The sequence below is a fragment of the Chrysemys picta genome, chromosome 6 (assembly GCF_011386835.1).
Source record: "Chrysemys picta bellii isolate R12L10 chromosome 6, ASM1138683v2, whole genome shotgun sequence".
NCBI lineage: Eukaryota > Metazoa > Chordata > Testudines > Emydidae > Chrysemys > Chrysemys picta.
The window spans coordinates 13,140,865-13,160,641 of NC_088796.1; the positions used below are offsets into that span (position 1 = coordinate 13,140,865).

The window sequence follows — 19,777 nt, forward strand, 5'->3', positions numbered from 1 at the left end:
CATTCAGGGTTTTTAAGGTCCAGACAAATATAACATGTAACAAAAAGAAACACTGTGTAGATAAAGTGACATTTTTAGGTGGCTATTCATCTGTGAAGAAGACGAGACCTAGTTCTCATGAGTGTGATCTAACCCTGCAGCAGTCACACATTAGTCTAAATTCTCGAAGAGCTAATATTTTCAAAAGGTCCATCTTCCATTTGAAACACAGGTAGAGGTGCATCTATTGTGACTCACATTTGCATTTAAATAGAAGGTGTAAATTCAGCAGATACAAATCACTCCTGCAAACCGGGAGGCTGGGCCTTTTGAAAATCTTGCCCATTATCTGGAAATTCTTATGGTCTTTTATTCTGACAATAATATCAGATAAGGCTATTGACATCTTTTCTTATGACTGCCAATTCCTTTAGCTTTTCATCCTATGCTGTCTATGGGTAACCAGGAAACACTTCTCCTTCACCAGACAAGAGCTGAACCATATTATTGGACCTTGCCTCGATTCCAGAGCCGGATGTGCTGTGGAAGCAGCATGCTTCACCCTTGAGTGCTAACACAGGAGGGAGGGAGGAATATATTTGCATCACATCATTCATGTAACAGCAAATCATTAGGCTAATTAAGGAGAGACATCTGTTGCAAATAGAACTGTGGACTCAAACTTAAACTTAAAAGGAAGAGCTGTTTCTTTTAACCCCAAGGAGGAAGAAATTACAGCCAAAAGGAAAAAAAATATCATAATCATTTCAATACAGGTGTGGTATTCACAGAGATTTGCACTTCCCTGATCAGGAGATTGTAGCACAAATTATTTCAAAGTGTTAGATGTTGTTAAAAGTATCATTCTAGATTCATTGGTCCCACACAGGTCTAAGCTGGCCTTTTCAACCATCTAGCATCAGGTAATCAGAGCTGATTTCACAAAAGAGCTATACTAATGTTCTGAATTACCCAGCTCATTTTTCTACTCTGCTTCATCCCTGCAGCTAAAAATACTGTTTTGAACCAATTGGGGTGAACAAAAAACAAGGGAGAAACTTTGGACATTTCACCAAGATTATTTAAAACCTTGGTAGAGAAAGGAGTTTGATAATGATTTCCAAAACTAGAAAGGTGGTGGTGGGGGGGGAAACGACAACAACATTAATTGTTTTGCATAAAGCACTTTTCAAAGGGCCGACAGTGCTGTTGAGAAGTGCCAGATTGACAGCCCTGGAGGCTGAAGTCCTCTTTAGCCACTGAACAAGTGCAGGGCAGCAGCAGCGCAAGTTTCCCCACGCTGTCCTCCGTCAACGTGCTCCATCCTTACCCATGAGACAAAGGGAGGGGGGAGTTCAGTTTCCATCATAGCCAATCTTCAGCCTTGCTGCTGAGACTGCCATTACAAGGAAGCCCATGAGGCAGTGGTTTAGGAATGTGAACAAACGTCAACTAACAATTAGAATGAGGCCATCTTCTCATTTCTCATAGGCCAAACGGTCATCAAGCTGTAACACCTTCAAAGTCACAACCACCTCGATTTGAATGGTGACCTAGAGGTGAAGGGATCCGGAGCCAAATCCGGAACCACCAACTCCCTTTCCCACCAGTTTTGCTATTTTTTTTTTTAATTTCTCAGGTTCTAATGTCCTCCATCTGAAAAAAAAAGAGTTAGAATCTCCTTCCTCCCATCCCTGCACACAGAAATAATATCAGCACAGGTGCTATGCGGAAGAAACAGCAGTATGCAGGAACTCCAAACATGAAGCAAAACTCAGAGTTGGCAAGAGCACCAGGAATATTCTGTAGGCCAGAATTCATAAGGGGAACATGAAATAGCCACCAGGATGTTGCAACAATATTAAGTGCACGGAAGCATGCAGAAAAGAGACACATGTAATGCCATTCCCCCACCCCAGGCTCCCCACTAATCTTTTGTTGGTTGTCGGGTATGTAATCTACCCAGTATTCTTCCCTTTCACTCTGTAAAACATGTGGCCATGTGTGTTGGAGAGGTTTAGCGGTAATTATATCAGCATGAAGAAACATCAGTTTAACACTGTGGTAGGTTATCAGGTGCAATGTTCGCCCTCAGTGGTGAGTGAGAGGGACTGTAGGGTTATAGAAGCACAGCTATCTGTGTTGGAGAATGAGAGATTGATGTAAAGAATTGGAGCCAAGCGTGGAGAGTACGGAGGACACATGAAGAGCGTCTCAGAACGTATGTTTTATGGAAGGAAGTCTTTGTATTAGTTGTGGGTTTGGGGTTTTTTTACCTGTTGCAACTGATCCTTAGTACCTGTGTGTCGTGTAGTCCTTGATGATTCAGGGGTCCCATCCTTGGACAGGTATCCAACAACTAGGGGATTAAGTCATCACAAAAGTCAAGATGCCTCTGCATACATGGAACTTAAATGGGGTACCGCCAGAAAACAGAACTTAATTTCTGCCCACCCCACAATCCTCTAAATTCAGAATGCCCTTCAGGACGAGAGAAGCCCCTGAGATGGCCAACTTTATGCCAGTTGCTTTTTGTACTAATCTAGCATCAGTCATCTTGGAAGCTGCTTCTTCCATTGCTGGTGTATATGTGGTTGTTTTTGTATCCTTTGCTGTTGCTGGTGCAATCACCCAATATGGAGTGAATCCAAGGACACCTCCTGAGCCAAGGTGAGAGAATCAAAATGTCTTCCACAAGAAACAGAGCTTTGGGTGCAGAAGAGCAAATATTAACTGCCTCCTTGGTGGAGAAGGGAGTGCTGCAAAGGAATTCATGAAGGAAGACTTCTCCGGAGAAGAGCTTCGCTCTTTGCCGGGGGCTACTGATGAAGAGGCAAGGAAGAGTTTAAATCAGGTGTGGAAAGCTTGCTACAGGCTGGTGAAAAGTAAGATGGGGATAGACTACCAAGAGAAATGACTTAAGGCAGCTACCATTGCCCAATCTTGTGTTAGCCAAGAGAACAGCAGGCTGTGGCAAAGACACCATCCCTTCAAGCAGCGCAAGATGAAGACTTGTGAATAATGAGAGATGAGTGATTTTGATTTGAAACAAATTCTTGTTTCTCCTTTTCTTCACAACGTGCCATTTGAATGTTGTTCCACGGAAGTCATAATGGAACGTCATAAAGCATTGAATCTATATATTTGTTCCTTGTACGTCAAGCTCAAGATGCCTCCCATGCTCAGCAGCAAGGTTTGCAAAAATTCGGAGGGGCAAAAGAACTCTACGTATAATGAACGAGGTTTAGAATGATGTCAACTAGGTTATGGCACTAATGGATCAACACATTCTAAACACATCAGGCCATTTAAAATAGCATTCATTCGACCTAACAGCCAAAGTACTTGTTGTACAAAGTACTTGTAGAAGCACTTGGTTTGCAATGTAAAATCATCAATAATCCCTAGGTAGTTTATATACATCTGTCTAGATATTTCTAACATACACATACCTCACTCTGGTACCACTCTGAGTTGCACACACTCTATCAGACTAAAATGATGTGTTCTGTAATCCCATATTGCACAAATATTTACAAAACGCACAATGATGTGAAAACCACAGGAAGTTCAAAGATTCGGGTCAGGTTTGGACACTTATCCAAAGCTTATCACAAATATTCAGATTTCTTGGGTCTGCAAAGCTGAGCTAGAAATATCAAGCCATATTCCCAGCCGGTATAAAATCATTTCAATGCTGGTATAATGATTTACACCAGCTGAGGACCTGGCCTAACATGAGATTGGGCTGTCTTTGATTTCCATTTCATTTCTGCCAGAGATATTACTGGCTGTCAGCTCCTCCGTTCCTGGCTTTGGACTGAGCCCCACAATGAAAACGAAAAATAAAACCCCTAAGCTTTGATCCTCAAAATAGGTTCGGTTCTAGGTTTGGGTGGGAAAGGTGGTTTTTATTTTATTCAACCCTTTCATCTATCCTTTTTATTGTTAGCACTATTTATGTTTATAGCATCCAAACTGTAAGGTACTTATAATATACAGATGGCTTCAGTCATTGCACTGAATGGTTCAGTGATTCACTTTGAAAAAATCTGAATTATTCTAATGTCAGAAAGTCATAAAAGATTTCAAGGCATCTGAATGATGAGCTAGCACTCTGCAAAGAACACTCAGATATTAGAGACACAAGATGGGTGAGGTAATATCGTTTATTGGACCAACTTCTGTTGGTGTGAGAGACAAGCATTTGAGCTTACACAGAGCTCTTGGAAATGTACTTCAAAGGAGCATTTTTAATGCACTGACTCTGAGAATAACTATGAGCCATTACATTTTCTTCACAGCAACTATTTTGGTAGTTTAAAGCACAGGACTGGGAGACATTACTCCAGGATTCTATTCCTGGCTCTGCCGCAAACTCACTGTTAATCCATTTAGTTTCTCTGTACCTCAGTTTGCTAATACTCCTTGTAGGACTGTTGTGATTTAATTAGTGGATGTTCCTCCAGTGCTACATAAATGCTTATTGTTAAAAGCTTTTAAATTTAAAAAAATCTTAGCCACATGTTTACACATATAAATGAGAAGAACAAAACAGACTTCAGTGAGTTACGTGGATGGGAAATCCATGTTGATGTCCTTCTGGCATCAGAAATCATGAGAGCGGTGTAACCAACACCCCACAATGGAATTATATCCTATATCTCAGTGCATCCAGACCGGTGGGAGAAGGTTTAGCATTTTCTGCCCCAGTATGATCTGTTCCTGTTGGGAGAAAGTATTTTGTGCTCTGGCTGCGCTGGATCACAGCAGCAGCAGCTGAGCTCAGCGCATGTCCTTGGACCAGTCCTAAGTAACAGCAGAAAGAAAATTATTTCCCCTGGACTTTGTCAATGTGCTATAGTAACAATTGAAGGTGATCAGGCCACAGAAGAGAAGGGTGATGGGTACAACAACATATCCACCAGCTGGCAACAGATTGACTGAGACAGATGCTTCCCCTGGGCTTTCTGAATTGTAGTCTCTAACCTCTCACTACCACATGCTTGCCTTGGCTCACTAAGGAAGGGCTGCTCCTCCTAGCCAAGTTTCTAGAAGTATCTGTATCCTGGAGGAGCAGGCCCCTCTGAATGATATCCAGAGCAGCAAGGGAATTGGAGGTATCCCTGGCCAGCAGGAGTGGAAGCATCCAAACGCTGCAGGTCATGGACAAGTTTATTCATTCCTATGGAGGATGCAGTGAGTGAGCACCTTTGCCTACAGATACCTCCAGCCTCCACGACAACTGTAGACTGTCATTCTGCTCCACTTTCTCATGATCCTGCAGAAGACGCAGGCACCAGAGGCAGTGATAGGAACAGTGCTCCACTCACTCCCACTCTGTCAGTCATGTGACCATTTCCATCTGAGAGGAACGGATAATGGTGGCACAAGGACAGCAAAACAACCCACGTGAGTGACAATGGTCTCACTTGGACAACAGATCATGGAAAACACACGAAGAGCAGAATCCAATGATTCATGGAGTGAAGGCTGAATATGCAAACTGGATATTCTACAGTCAGGTCTTAATTTCCAGCCTCTTGTTTATAGTTGTTGTTTTTAACGGGCAATGAAATCTCTTCTATCACAACTGGACGGTGGGCCAAGTGCTTTACTGTAACCTTACTAGAACAGGATCTTCACCCCATGGTGGATGAAGGCCATTAATTAAGTGGCTTCAGTCATGAGGTTATTCAGAAGTAGTCATTAATGTGAGCTAGATGTATCACATGGCTAGACTTGTGAGGATCTCTGAAGATACTCAGCATAACAGTTCTCAATGTGGACATTTCATGTCCAAGTCAATGCCTGTCTGGTTACCATATTGTGTGTTAACTTATTAAATGGGTATTAAAAATTGGCAACATCATAACATGATTGGTTTATTTTGTGATTAAGGAGGTTATAATTTGGAAACTTGACCAATTTTCACAATGAACGTGATGTTGCATCTCATGTCAAATTCTACATCACTGGCAAGTTGGCTCTGCTCTCCATTATGTGATGTGGCTTTAGTAATTCAGTGGGTCTAATTCTGAGCTCACATTGTTTTACACTCACTTCTGGGGAGTAATTGCTGGTTATACTAACATGAGATCAGAATCAGACCCAGTGGATTTACATTTGTTGGCAATTTGAGAATAATCAGATTAGTATATAAAATTCTACCGGTCCTGTGGGAAGAGAGCGCCTTTTTTTTTTAAAACAGCAATTCAGTGTTATTCAGTGGAATTCACCCTGCAAAGCGTGAAATCCTCTGCACAGAAAGGTGGGATTTGAAGGACCCAGGTCTCTATGTTAAAGCTGTGTCTGTTGTGTTTTCACCTAGCTATTGATTATTTGCACTCTTCACCTTGAGGCAGATACTGGTTAGCACTTGTGTGTAGGATGTGAAAATGAGTGCTAGCTATAACTTCTCCAAGGGAAGCTTCAGCTACAGCACCTTCTTTTCGGCCACTTATTGTCTTGAGGAAAGAGAAGAATACATGTGTAACTTGCCTGAATGGCACAGTCACGGCCCTTTTCTCTACGATCCCCACCCGCCCTTGTGCAATATGCACTTCCGTTCAAGTGGTGAGTTTTTCATGACAGCATCTTATTGATTTTGCATACTCCCAACAAGAGACTAGCATGCCACAGCTCTCAGGACCATGGGACATGCATGTGAGGGCAGAAGAAGGCTCCACATCTGCAACAAAACTAGGTGGCTTCAGTAACAATGAGAGTGTTCCTGCACCAGCAGGTTGAATTAACATTGGTTTCATCATTGGAAGGTGGCATTTTGTCTCTGGGAAATCCTCAGCACCATTGGGTTAATCACTGTAAAGTTTATTCTTCAGATTGCTGCCTATTTAGTAGGAGAGGGCAATATTATACTTAATCTCCCAATCCACACATTTTGCTTTCAGGCCAAGCAACAAATTATCTGGCAGGATTTAGATGAGCTCAGAAGATTCCAGCCCTGAACAGTAATTAGGCTCTTGAAAGTGTGACAAATCAATAAATAAAGGCATCATTTGAGAGCATCATTTCCAGTACCTGTAGCATGGGAATTCCACAGCCTGATTTTCTGGCTGCCCTTCTTCCCTCACTATCACTTTGTCAAGGTACCAGCCACTGCTTCCTCCTTTGCCATCATGCCCTATCCTCACCCTCCTCACCTGCTTCAGAGTCACAGCTTCAATGTAGAACTCATCAGCCTTTGGCAGAGAGAAAAAGAAACAAGATTAGGCAATATGGCTCCTAAGAAACAAAATGAAACACAAGCATTTATTACTGCGATCAAACCAATCCCAGGGCTGCAGGATGTAGAAGATCCCTCAGAAGCAGGTGAATGGATTAAGTTCAAGTTAATCTACCAAAGAATAAACCAGAACATCTGTGCTAGCCTCATCGGGTGGGATTGATAGAGCAATGGCGGCCAGAGCTTTTGGGTGCTTACTCCTACCCATAGTCTCATACCTCATCCTGGGAGGAAGGATGGTCCAGTTCTAAGGGTGTTGGCCTGGGACCTGGGAAACCCACGTTCTGTTCTCTACTCTGCCCAGACTTCCTGGGGGAGCTAGGGTAAATCACCTAGTCTCTCTCTGCCTGAGTTCTCCAACTATAAACTGAGATGGTACCTCCTCACCCCAGGGGGGCACTCTGAAGCTAAATACATGTAAAGATTGTGAGGTATTCAGATACTCCAGTAATGGGGGCCATATAAGTACCTTAGACAGACATATACACACTGTAGTTTACCATGCTCCTGATGCAATTACAAGTGTCCCTTGCTTTAATGCCTTGTTAGGCAGGAGAAAATTGGAGGGAACATAGTGCTGTGGTGCATTTGTCTCTTCTGTCCACAGAAAGCACAAATTTGCTGCTGCTGGTGGCCTGTCTTCATTAATGCCCAGACAGAGGGTTAGGAGGGTGACAAATTTTCCCAACCAAGAAAGATTATTACAAAAATATCAGCCACTACTTTCAAAATATGTTTTTAAAGTTTTCAGCAAAACTGTCCTTTCAAAAAAAGGCAGCAAAAACATACTACTGAACTTTTAAGTGTTAAAAATAATGGGTGTGCTTGTGTAAGCAAAAATTACGTACATAATAAAGGGTCACAGGATCAGACTCACAAATATCTATTCACTGATCAAAACCTAGCAGGTTTGACCTAACTTAATGAAGTTGGCTATGCTGGACCTGATTCTGAGCTCACTTACCATACAATGGTGTAAATAAATGAGCGCTTACCATACTCTGGTATAAATTAAGTCAATGAAATTACACCAGTGCAACCTGCTAATGTATACGAACTAAACTGGTTTAACCCTTGCTTACATCAGTTTAGCTTGCATCAGTAAACTACCCACTTGAGCTAAACTAATATAAGCTAGGGTTAAACTGGTTTAAATGCATCTAGATTAGAGGTTTGCACTTTTTTATTTTTACTTATTTTTATTTGTTTTTTATTTATTTTTAATTTTTAATTGATTGATTAATTCATTAAATTTATTTAAACTAGTGCATTTTTTTGAATGGACAAGTTCTGTTTGGTCAGAGTTAAGCCCTGTAGATCTTTCTGTTTCACTCACCAGCTTTCAGTTCACCCTGCCAAAAGAACAATTATTCTTTAATACATCCCAAGTTAGTTTATATAGTCTGGCTGCTATTACAGCATGAGCAGGATTTCAAAAATTTATTTTTGCTATTATCCACTGTTTATTTCATGCAAATTGCCATACAAATCATTTTTATAAGTCAGAAACTAGTTATCTGTGTTTAAAATATATTTCTAGCTGAAATGAACTAAGATGATGATGATTTTGGAACACCACAGAAGCAGGCTTCCAACTAACAGAAAAATGAGACTTGCTTTGCTATTATTTGGTAAGAGGTAACTTTTCCTCCAGTTTAAAAAATTGTTACATTGTTACCGGAATAAATCATCCCATATTTTTTAAGTTCTTCTTACATTTTGGGCCTACTTTTCAAAACTGGGCCTATAAATAGGGTCTGAAAAAATATGTATGTGCATATATTACACTTGCAAAATGCACATTTGCATGAGTAAATATGCAATTGCATACACAGTTTTCAAGCACAGCTATGCATCCTGCCATGCAAATGCCAACTGTGTGCACAAATACAGGTTTTGTAGACACAATAAGGGCTCGGTTCTGCATCCTGGGAGCCCCCAAAACACCCTGTGACGTCTAAGAATTTCAGTGGGAGTTTGGAAGCTCTAGAAATGTAAAATCAGGTCGCATCTGTGAATGTAGATTTGGAAGTCACAATTTAAATGGCCAATTTTGAAAATCTCACCTTTCCTATTTACATTTTCTTGCCACTTACAATTTTTAATTAAAAATGACTTAAAAAAAATCCACACACAAATGGTGAATTTGAGTGATTCTCTGATCAGATTCTCAAATTCTTCCCTTAGAGATGCATGCCTGGCTTTTAACAGCTTAAACTGAAAACCAGAAATATAAAGTGTTAGGCACAATTGAATGCATATTAAGTAGGTTGACCCCATGGGACAGATCAGTGCATTATTTGCTAGTTAACGATGCATTGTCTTAGCTACTTTTGAGTCTTTCCATTATTCTATGCTTTGCACAGAATCAGTGCACAGTGTCCAACCCTGGCCATTTCACGCTCCTCCAGGGAGGACAGAAAAACACATGATATTCTGACAAGAAAATAACTGCATGAATAAGACATGAAAATTTGGTGTGGCAATGCGAGTGGGGTGGAAATGAGAATAAAGCATACAGAGGAAACATTTTATTGAAGAAATAAGCTGCAAATGTTAACAGGAAAGGTAATTAACCATTGGAACAACTTACCAAAAGTTGTGGTGGATTCTCCATCATGGGCAATTTTTAAACCAAGATGGGATGTTTTTCTAAAAGAGGTGCTCTAGTTCAAACAGGAATTAATTCAGGGAAGTTCTACGGCCTGTGTTCACCAAGAGGTCAGACTAGATTCTCACAAATGGTCCCTTTTGGTCTTATAATGAATTTCTGACTTTTACCTGCAACATTCTGCTCTTCCCTCCCCTGCCCAAATAGCCTGCTCTCCCCAACATCAGATCATGGGGGAAGTCTGTCTTTCATTCTTGGAGGACTGATGAGTTTCCTAGAATTCTTCCTCTCCAGGAAACCATCACGACAGTCAACGTTCAGCCTAGAGACCAAAACGAGAGTCGCTTCCTTACAGGATGCTATGAATGTGCTCACTGCAGTCTTCCATGTGGGTGGGGGCGGGGGAAGTCTTTGTCCAGCTAGCTGAAAGACAAGGGGCATTGCCCCTATAATGGGTGAGGAGGTAGGGAAAAGCTTACAGGCATGGGCAGGAAGAGTAGGAAGCAGTTGGGGCCAGGTCAGAAGAAGGTAACTGCTCTGCCCTTCCTGCTGACCAGAAGAGTGGAGGCTAGGGGTATTTATATCCCATGCAGCCCTGGGGAGGCCATTTTTTACCTGCATCAGGCTCACATAGCAAAAGGACCAGTCCCTCTCTTGACCCACTGTGGGCATTACACTAGTTGCCCTTTTCCTTGGGGCGCTGGGAAGGAATTTTTTCCTCACTGCCAGATTGGCCAAGGCAGGGTGGGTTTTCTCACCTTCCCCACAGCAGGTCTGAGACCATGTGAGGTGGAGCAGGGGCATGCAACTAATGCCACTGAGTATGTAAAAGTTGTGGTGGATGTCCAGGGCAGGTATTCAGTATGGAAGGGACCATGGTTATCGGATGAAATAGATTGGAAAAGAATATGATGGAAAGTGTCCCTTAAGGGAGCTGAGTAAGAGGGGATTGGGGTTCCTGTGTCTCATACAGTGGGAGCTGGACTCACCCGCCTTTTATAGCGCCCTTACCCCTCTTATGAGAAGAGGGCGGTGGGGTCCCAGCAGCAGGATAACTGGGACTTAGTTGGGGATCATGTGGAAATGATTAAGGAAAGGATGATGACCTGCACTGTACAATTGGTTACCAGGTACTCCACATCCATTGCCTCCTGTCTTTCTTCTGGGGTGGCCAGACCATGCACATCCAGACATTGTCAAGCAAAGGGCACTCCTCCTTCTTGCCATCCTCCTCACCTAACCCTCTCCACTCAAACCTATCAGGACACCTCTGCCATGCACATGATTTCCACTGACCCCCACTGTCCCAAGGAGTATCAGTGCCAAGCTTGCAGCTGAATCTCCTGAGGTTGCAGCTGCTCCTATGCCTCAGTGCAACATGTAGCTCCTGTGATTCAAGATGGTATCGACAACGTTTTAAACAGTCCTAGAAACTACATTCCCCCAACCCCATTGCCAAAGGAGCTCAGCGAGTTGCCAACCATCGCACGTTTTAAGCAGCATGCTCAGACAGGCTTAAGGAGCCATGGTGCCAACTTACACTGCCTTTCTCAAATTTATTCATGGTGTTTATGCTGTTGAAGAGGATACGTTCCCCAGTATCTCCCTGGTCCCCAATGAGATTGACGAAGACATTGGCGTCTGTTCCGCTTCCGCTTACTGTCCCGGTGCAGACGGTCACCCGGTACTTTATCACTGGGAAGACACAAATTAATAAAGCAACTTCAGAATGCAATTTATTGCAATTGAAATGTATTTCATTTTCCATAATTAATTCCAAACATTCTGATTCACAGCTCAAACTTTCACTTTGTAATTTTGCTGATGTATTGACTTTTACTTTACGAATGCCGCAAGTCAGTACATTGCTACAGAAAAAAGGGGGGGAAAACGAAGTATAAATACCAGTTCTGGTTTCCCTTTCTTGCACGCTACCAAAGCATTCAGATGGGAAAGTTGGTTGCAAACTTGAGAAAGAGCTTCAGGGCGAAGAGACTTCAAACCCACCAATAAACAGACTAATACGTTTTAGAAAGAGAGAATCCAGCTTTAGGCTTCCTTTCTATTTTTTCCCATTCTTTGCAAGCCAGCCAACCAGCTACAGGAGTGACCTGGAAGCGCTCGAGAAGATACATGTGAGCTAGTTAGAGCCCGAGACTGTAACAACAGATTTTCAAAACTAACCAAAGAGAGGTGCAAACAAACTCACTCACCTGTATGCAGTACAATTGCTACTGAGCTACATGAAGCTCGGCACCTTGCAAGAGTTTGCAAAGTAATCAATTCGTACAACAATCCCTGTGAGGCAGGTAGACATCATCATCCCCACTGAAAGGTAATAAAGGGACAAAGCAGCCCATCTCGTGCAGCTGTACAGGAGACTAAGGGTACGTCTATACTTACCTCCGGGTTCGGCGGTAAGCAATTGATCTTCTGGGATCAATTTATCGCAACTTGTCTAGACGCGATAAATCGATCCTGGAGGTGCTCGCCGTCGACGCCGGTACTCCTGCTCCGCGAGAGGAGTACGCGGAGTCGACGGGGGAGCCTGCCTGCCGTGTGTGGACCCGCGGTAAGTACCTTGTAGTTCGAACTAAGATACTTCGACTTCAGCTACGTTATTCACGTAGCTGAAGTTGCGTATCTTAGTTCGAACTGGGGGGTTAGTGTGGACCAGCCCTAAGAGACTTGTTCCAGTGCTTAACTATCCTTCGAATTTAAAAGTCTTTTCCCCCCTAATATCCAACCTAAATCTCCCTTGCTGCAAACTGAGCTGATTACTTCTTGTCCTACCCTCAGTGGATATGGAGCACAATTGATCACAATCCTATTTATAACAATCCTCTACATATTTGAAATCATATCAAATCTCCCTTCAGCCTTCTCTTCTCTAAACGTGCCTGATTCTTTCAACTTTCCATGTTTTCTAACCCTCTTTCAATTTTTGTTGCTCTCCTTTCGACTCTCTCTGGCTTGTTCACTTCTTTCTTAAAGTGTGGTGCCCGCAACTGGGCACAGTACTCCAGCTGAGGCCTCACCAGTGCTGAGTAGAGTGGAACAATCATCTCCCATGTCTTATATGTGATACTACTGTTAATAAATTCCAGAATGACATTTGTCTTTTCCACAGCAGCATCATGCTGTTGACGCATTTTGAATTTGTGATCCTCTATAACCCCCCCAGATCCTCTTCTGCTCTACCGCTGCCTAGCCAGTTATTCACCATTTTATATTTATGCATTGGATTTTTCCTTCTGTAGGGAGCCAGGGTGGCTGCCCTCCGAACCTGAGGGTAAAGGGCCTTTCCCTCAGCCTGAGTGGGCAGGGCCAGCCCAAGCTCGCTCCACCCCTCGGAAGGGGAGGGGTGGAACAGGAAGTATAAAGGGCGGGGCCCTTAGCTCAGTTAGAGCAGCACCAGGGAGGGAGGCAGACGCAGACCACGGGCTGCTCCCTTCAGACCCTGCTGCCACGCCAGGGGAGGCCCTGGACCAGTGGAGACCTCACCTGGAGGACGGACTGGGGCTGCCAGGACTGCCCGCTGCCGAGTACCCAGAGGAACTGGAGGAGCCGGAGGGGGAGCTGGAGCGGCCAGCAGCCGAGTACCCAGAGGAGCTGGAGGAGCCTGAGCCTGAGGGGGAGCTGGAGCTGCCAACAGCGGACTACCCCGACGCACCGGCGGGACCAGAGGGATTCGGACGAGCAATCGGGTAGGAAGTAGCCCAGGGACAGAGCTGCACAGTGGTGAGTCTGTATTGCGGAAGGACCCCGCTGATCCAGTGGCGGGACCCTCATCCTGCCACTGTCAGGGCCCTGGGCTGGAACGCAGTGGTGTAGGGTGGGCCTGCGTTCCCCTACCCGGCCGAGCCACGCCGGGACTTTTGCCGGCGCTCCCCTGCCCGAGGGGCGCGCTACTGACCTTTGCCGGCGCTCCCCTGCCCGAAGGGCGCGCTACTGACCTTTGCCGGCGCTCCCCTGCCCGAGGGGCGCGCTACTGACCTTTGCCGGCGCTCCCCTGCCCGAGGGGTGCGCTACTGACCTTTGCCGGCGCTCCCCTGCCTGAGGGGTGCGCTACTGACCTTTGCCGGCGCCCCCCTGCCTGAGGGGCACGCTACTGACCTTTGCCGGCGCCCCCCTGCCTGAGGGGCACGCTACTCACCTTTGCTGGCGCTCCCCTGCCTGAGGGGCGCGCTACAGACTCTGGCTGGCGGCCGCCCCGCCGCTAATTCCCCGCTGACGGAGGCGTGACCCAGGCCAGCCAGTGACCTTGTAGCTCCCCACCGCCCCCTAGCGGGTAGGTGGGCCGACGCCGATCACACTTCCTAAGTGTAGTATTTTTCATTTAATAGCATTTCAGCTTATTGATTTCAGACCAGTTCTCCAATTTATCAAGATCATTTTGAATCTTCCAAAGTGCTTGCAACCCCTCCCAGCTTGGTGTCACCCACAAATTTTATAAGCATACACATCACTCTGTTATCCAAGTCATTAATGAAAATATTGAATAGTACCAGACTCAGGACTAAATCCTATCAGGACCCCACTAGATCCATCCTCCCAGTTTGACAGTGAACCATTGATAACTACTCTGAGTAGAGTCTTTCATAATCTAGCCCTTAGATATCTAAATGCAAGTTTAGGCACATTAAATGCTCAAGCCTGAAACTTGGCTGAACAGTAGAACTAAAACAGCATCAGCCGGTGTTCCCTAACAAATAAACTTTTTTAACTCAGGCCTCCTCTTCATAGCTGATTAAAAATAAATTTCAAAACCCAGTGTGACATTTTAATAACATTTGCAATTACAATTATTCTTCATGCTTACAGATCACTGAGTTCTCAAGAATTTCCATATGAGAACAGACTCATGCAATGGTCCAGATAGTCCAGTGTCCTGTCTCCAACACTGACCAGCACCAGATGTTACAGAGGTGCAAGAAGGTGCAGGAAACCCCACAGCAAGTAGATGTGCAGTATCCTCCCCCCCTCACAGAAAGTCTCTGTTAAGTAAGTTTAATGCTTCTGAAATACAGTTGAGAGGTTGTACTCAGTGATTCAGTTCTAAAAGCAATAGGATGGAATTCTTCTTGAATAAACGGAGTCCTGTTAAGCTCCTTCATTAAAGCTAAAGGTGATAAACATATATTTGAGTACTTGCATGTAACGAAAGGTGCCCATTTCCTTGTGTGTATAGATAAAAATATAGTGTATACCCTTTTGGTGTATATATCTTTACAAAACTTTTTAGACACCATTTCAGTGAAGCATTTAAATATTTTTATATAGACACACACACATTCAAATCTTATACTTTCCATTTAAAAATGGACTGGAAATTGCATAAGTAGAAAGAAAATACACTTTAAGGAACAACTGTGTTCTGGCCTGATCTTTCCCATCTCTACTGTTAAGTCAGCTCAAAACAGAGCCTACAATTTCAAACACTTTGTGCAGCTAATGGTGCAAAAATAAAATCCCGTAGGAAAATCACTGCCAAAAAAAGAGGCTAATTGAATTGCACAGGTCTATCTGTGCATCACTGAAACAAAGAGGATTTATTTCTATTCAGTCACTAAACAAGCCTCTATAAGGAATCCTTGATTCTTACCTGGCATGACTTCAGTCACTAGAGGTCCCTCTGCAGGGAGCTCCCTGATGATCTCATTGTCGTCTTCATTTACATCCAGCCAACGGCCACAGTTGAACGTATATTTCTCTTTTGTCAGCGTTTTCAGCAGAGTTATCTTAATTAAACCGAAACACCACATGAGTTCGCAGGCTTAAAAACAAAAATGACAAGCTCCCAATGAGCTCTGCCAGGGGAGGAAGGGTAGGTTCAGAGCGACGAAGGAATAAGTATTAATAATTAGAGAGCCTATTCAGGTTCGCCTACTATGCTCATCACTGGGGTATATGAGCACCTTCCAGAATTAGGACATTGAACAAAGAGACTAACGTCTGTCAGATCTGATTCCTTTTCATTCCTTTCCTTCTCCACCCTCCTGAAGGCAAAGCCATTGATTCAATCACATCTGCCCTCCCCCAAAAAAACTTAGAAAAAAGTTTTGATCAAGCTCGTTATTATTCAGAATTTCTTATGTGCTCACACTATGCCCAGCGCTATACAGACAACATAGAGATAACATACAGATAATCTATGCCCTGAGGAGATTGCAAGTTCAAAACAGAAAGACGCAGAACAGGCAGGATACCCTGTGTGGAATGACTGGGATTTTTGTTTAAATGTATCTATTATTGTTGGATTGTGTATCAGGAAGAAGTGAGTCTGGAGGAGAGATATGAATGGAGAGAGGGTGGTGGCTTGGTGATCAAAATAATGTCCAGTGCTGAAGGGCCGACATGGAAAAAGCCATCTGGACTTTGCAGCTTGGGCTCATCTTTACTAAGAAATAATGAGGATAACTATTAAAAGTACAACTGACACTCCGAATTTGGAAGGAAAAAAATCCCATTTTCCCTGAGTAGCTTTTCTCCCCCTCCGTTAGTCCAGCCCATCTTTCAGTGTGAAGACCTCCCAGCCCAGCAGCCTCATGGAATAAGAAATGTTGTGACCTGCTGTCCTCAGCATTTTCTACATGGTTTCATTGACAAATGTGCAACCCACATGACCTAATTGTGTTTATTACATAGTGCTTAAGGGCCAACCAAGAACGAGGCCCCATTGTGCTAGGTGCAGTACAAACACAGAGTAGTAGATGGTCTCTGTCCTTAAGATCTTTCAATGTCAATAGACAAGAAGACACAGAGTGAGGGTAAGAGTATAAAACACAAGCAGAGTGAACAATGTGATGGCGGGAAAACATAGCTAAAACATGGCTCCCATCATCTCAGAGCTCTTCATCTTCCCTCCAAAGCCCTCCCTGCTATCTCCTTTCTCAATCACCACAGACAACACCATTCTGCCTGCCGCTCATGCCTGTAACCTGGGTGTCATCTTCAAGTAGGACCTCTCATTAAGTCCTCATATCCAGGCTACGTCTAAATCTTGCTGATTCTTTCAGCATAACATTGCTAAAATACGGCCTTTCCTGTCCTTCCACAACAGCTTAAGTTCTTGTCCAGGCTCTCATCATCTTGTGTCATGATTACGGCAACAGCCCTTTCTCTGACCTGGACAAATGTAATCTTGCCATGTTCATATCCATTCAGAATGTTGCTGCAAAGATCATTTTCCTAGCCCATCACTTTGACATTGTCACCCTCTCTTGGCATCCCTCCACTGGCTCCCCCTTCTCTATCACATCAAACATAAGCTACTTGTTTTCACATTCTGTGACTTTTATGACCTGACCTCACCCTACCTATCATCTCTCATCCAGTATCGAAAGTTTGACTCCCGCCTCCAATCAGCCCATGACGCCAGCCTCCATCGCCCATTTGTTATATTGTCAAACAAGCACCTTTGTGCTTTCTTCAGAACTTCCTCCCCTCCCCACCACTTGGCAGGAGCTTCAAAACCTCCTTAAAACTCTCCTTTGCCGTAAGGCCTACACAAAACTTGACAACAATTAGGTGGCTGGTGTGCTGAAACCACTGCCTACCATGCTGACTAATACTGCCTCCTTGTTTCCTTGTATTCCCCCATTTGTCTGTCTGTATCCATCTGTTGTCTCACGTCTTTTATTTAGACTTAGACTGTAAGCTCTGTTTTTGTGTTCTGTGTTTGTACAACGCCTGGCGCAATGGGGTCCTGGTCCATGAGTGGGGCTTGCAGGTGCTATGGCAATACAAATAAATAAATAATAATAATCAACATATTAGTTCCACTATTTTGGGAGGGGTAAAGGGGGTTAGTTAGGAGGGGATCAGCTAAACAGAAAGAAAAGGAAAGGAAGGGGGCAAAGGGAATGGGGCAGAGAAGGAGAGAGTAAGGGGGACAGATGTGGACTAGAGCTGAGGTCAAGGGACTGTGAGGGAGTGGGGGAAGGTTGGAACAACCAGCCAATTAGCACAGGGAGGAGAAAGTCCAGTTAAAACTGCTCTGAATGTCTAAGATCCAGAGGTCCCTGCTTTGGCTGCTTCTGGCCCTCCCAGCTAGAATCTCTGGTTGGCTGCTCTCTGCAATCTTTTCCCAAGGCCACATGGCACAGGGGAAGGAAGCACCATCTGCATACTAGTCCTATTGCTACTATGATGCCACAAGCCTGGAAAAGATCATCTCCTGGATAAAAAGTAGTAGGCTCACACTCAATCCGGCAAGACCAAAGTGACCAGGTCAATAGGGTTAAACACTTTGAAGAACATGCTGGGAGACTGTCCTCATCTTCCATTGCAGGCGTACACCCCTTCATCCCTGCTCATCAGAATGTGATCTGGGACCTTGGGGTCTTGTTTCACACATCACGATACCCTAGAGGATCACATAGCATCAGTAACAAAAACAATTTTTTCCCCATGTCCAGCTTGCTAAGAAATGCCTCCCCTTCCTCCCAGACAAGGACATCACCATGGCAATCTACGCATTTGTCACCTCCAGGCCTGGTTACTGCAATTCACCTGTACCTGAACTTGAAGACAAAAACAACACAAAGGCTCCAGCTTGTATAAAATGTAGAGGCCTGGCTTCTCCATGGACTAGGCCACTCTGCTCCAGTCCCTCCACGGGCTCGCAGTCTGTTTCCACTTCCAGTTCAGGACCTTGATCATTATTAGTAGTTTAGGTCCCAGTTATATTAGGGCAGGTCTTCACTACAGGGCGGGGTCGATTTAAGATACGCAAATTCAGCTATGCGAATAGCGTAGCTGAATTCGACCTATCGGAGCTGACTTACCCCGCTGTGAGGACGGCGGCAAAATTGACCTCCGCGGCTCCCCGTCGACGGCGCTTACTCCCATGTCCGCTGGTGGAGTAAGAGCGTCGATTTGGGGATCAATTGTCGCGTCCCGACGAGATGCGATAATCAGATCCCCGAGAGATCGATTTCTACCCGCCGATTCAGGCGGGTAGTATAGACCTAGCCTTAGAGACTGCATCATCATCTACAAATGGCCAAGACAGCTGCACTCTACTGAGACAATGCAGATCATAAAGCCAGGAAGAAGTGTGAGAGAGCTGGAAATATGGTGTTCTTGGTCAAGGGAAACAGCTATGGAACAAGTATCAGAGGGGTAGCCGTGTTAGTCTGAATCTGTAAAAAGCAACAGAGGGTCCTGTGGCACCTTTGAGACTAACAGAAGTACTGGGAGCATAAGCTTTCGTGGGTAAGAACCTCACTTTACCCACGAAAGCTTATGCTCCCAGTACTTCTGTTAGTCTCAAAGGTGCCACAGGACCCTCTGTAGCTATGGAACAAACTACCAGAGAAGACTGGACACCCAGAATCTGAACACGCTGCAAGACTTCTCTGTTTGATAAAGACTGACCAGAATGACAGTTATAACAACAATCCCCATGTGAAAAAAATCCTCAACCTTCCACCCTTCCCGCAAAAAGTTACCCGACACGGATCTTCCTATTAGGGAAGAGGAGGAGCTGGAAACTCCATGAACTCCAGTATGGACCTTGCCATGCCAATTAATTTGACTTTGGAGGCACTCAGATACTACAGTGATGGATGCCCGTATGAAACCCTACAGTAGAAAGTTTCAGTGGTGCTGCCAACTTCATACATGCTGAGTTGAGTGGTGCTATGGTGAAGCAACATGCCAAAACCAGGCATGGTAACATACAGACTCTGGGGCAGAAGCCAGGATAGACATCTCAGTTCCACTAGATGTAGAAATGTTCCCATGAAAAATGGTCCCACCAGCTCTAGTGAATCCTGGTGACCGCCAGATTCTTTCTGGTGCTCCACAAAGAGGCTGCATTTGTGGCTTGCGCTCCAAAGAACGGCACACCGAGATAAATCTATTGTGGGAACATGTCATTTCCCGGAGTCCAATAATTATCTTCAGGCAACTAGCTGAGGGTCCTCTGGAATCCC

General features: G+C 44.4%; 1 protein-coding gene across 2 annotated transcripts in view; it reads right to left on the reverse strand.

The window, feature by feature from the left end:
- LOXHD1 (lipoxygenase homology PLAT domains 1) overlaps positions 1-19,777 on the reverse strand; it is a 297,140-nt gene that overhangs the window by 126,613 nt on the left and 150,750 nt on the right. For both annotated transcript variants that reach the window (XM_065549964.1, XM_008166053.4), the window contains exons 18-20: positions 15,442-15,577; positions 11,377-11,531; positions 7,021-7,181 (exon numbers count right to left, since the gene is read on the reverse strand). In XM_065549964.1, the coding sequence (XP_065406036.1) occupies positions 7,021-7,181; positions 11,377-11,531; positions 15,442-15,577 (452 nt within the window). The remainder of the gene's footprint in view (positions 1-7,020; positions 7,182-11,376; positions 11,532-15,441; positions 15,578-19,777) is intronic.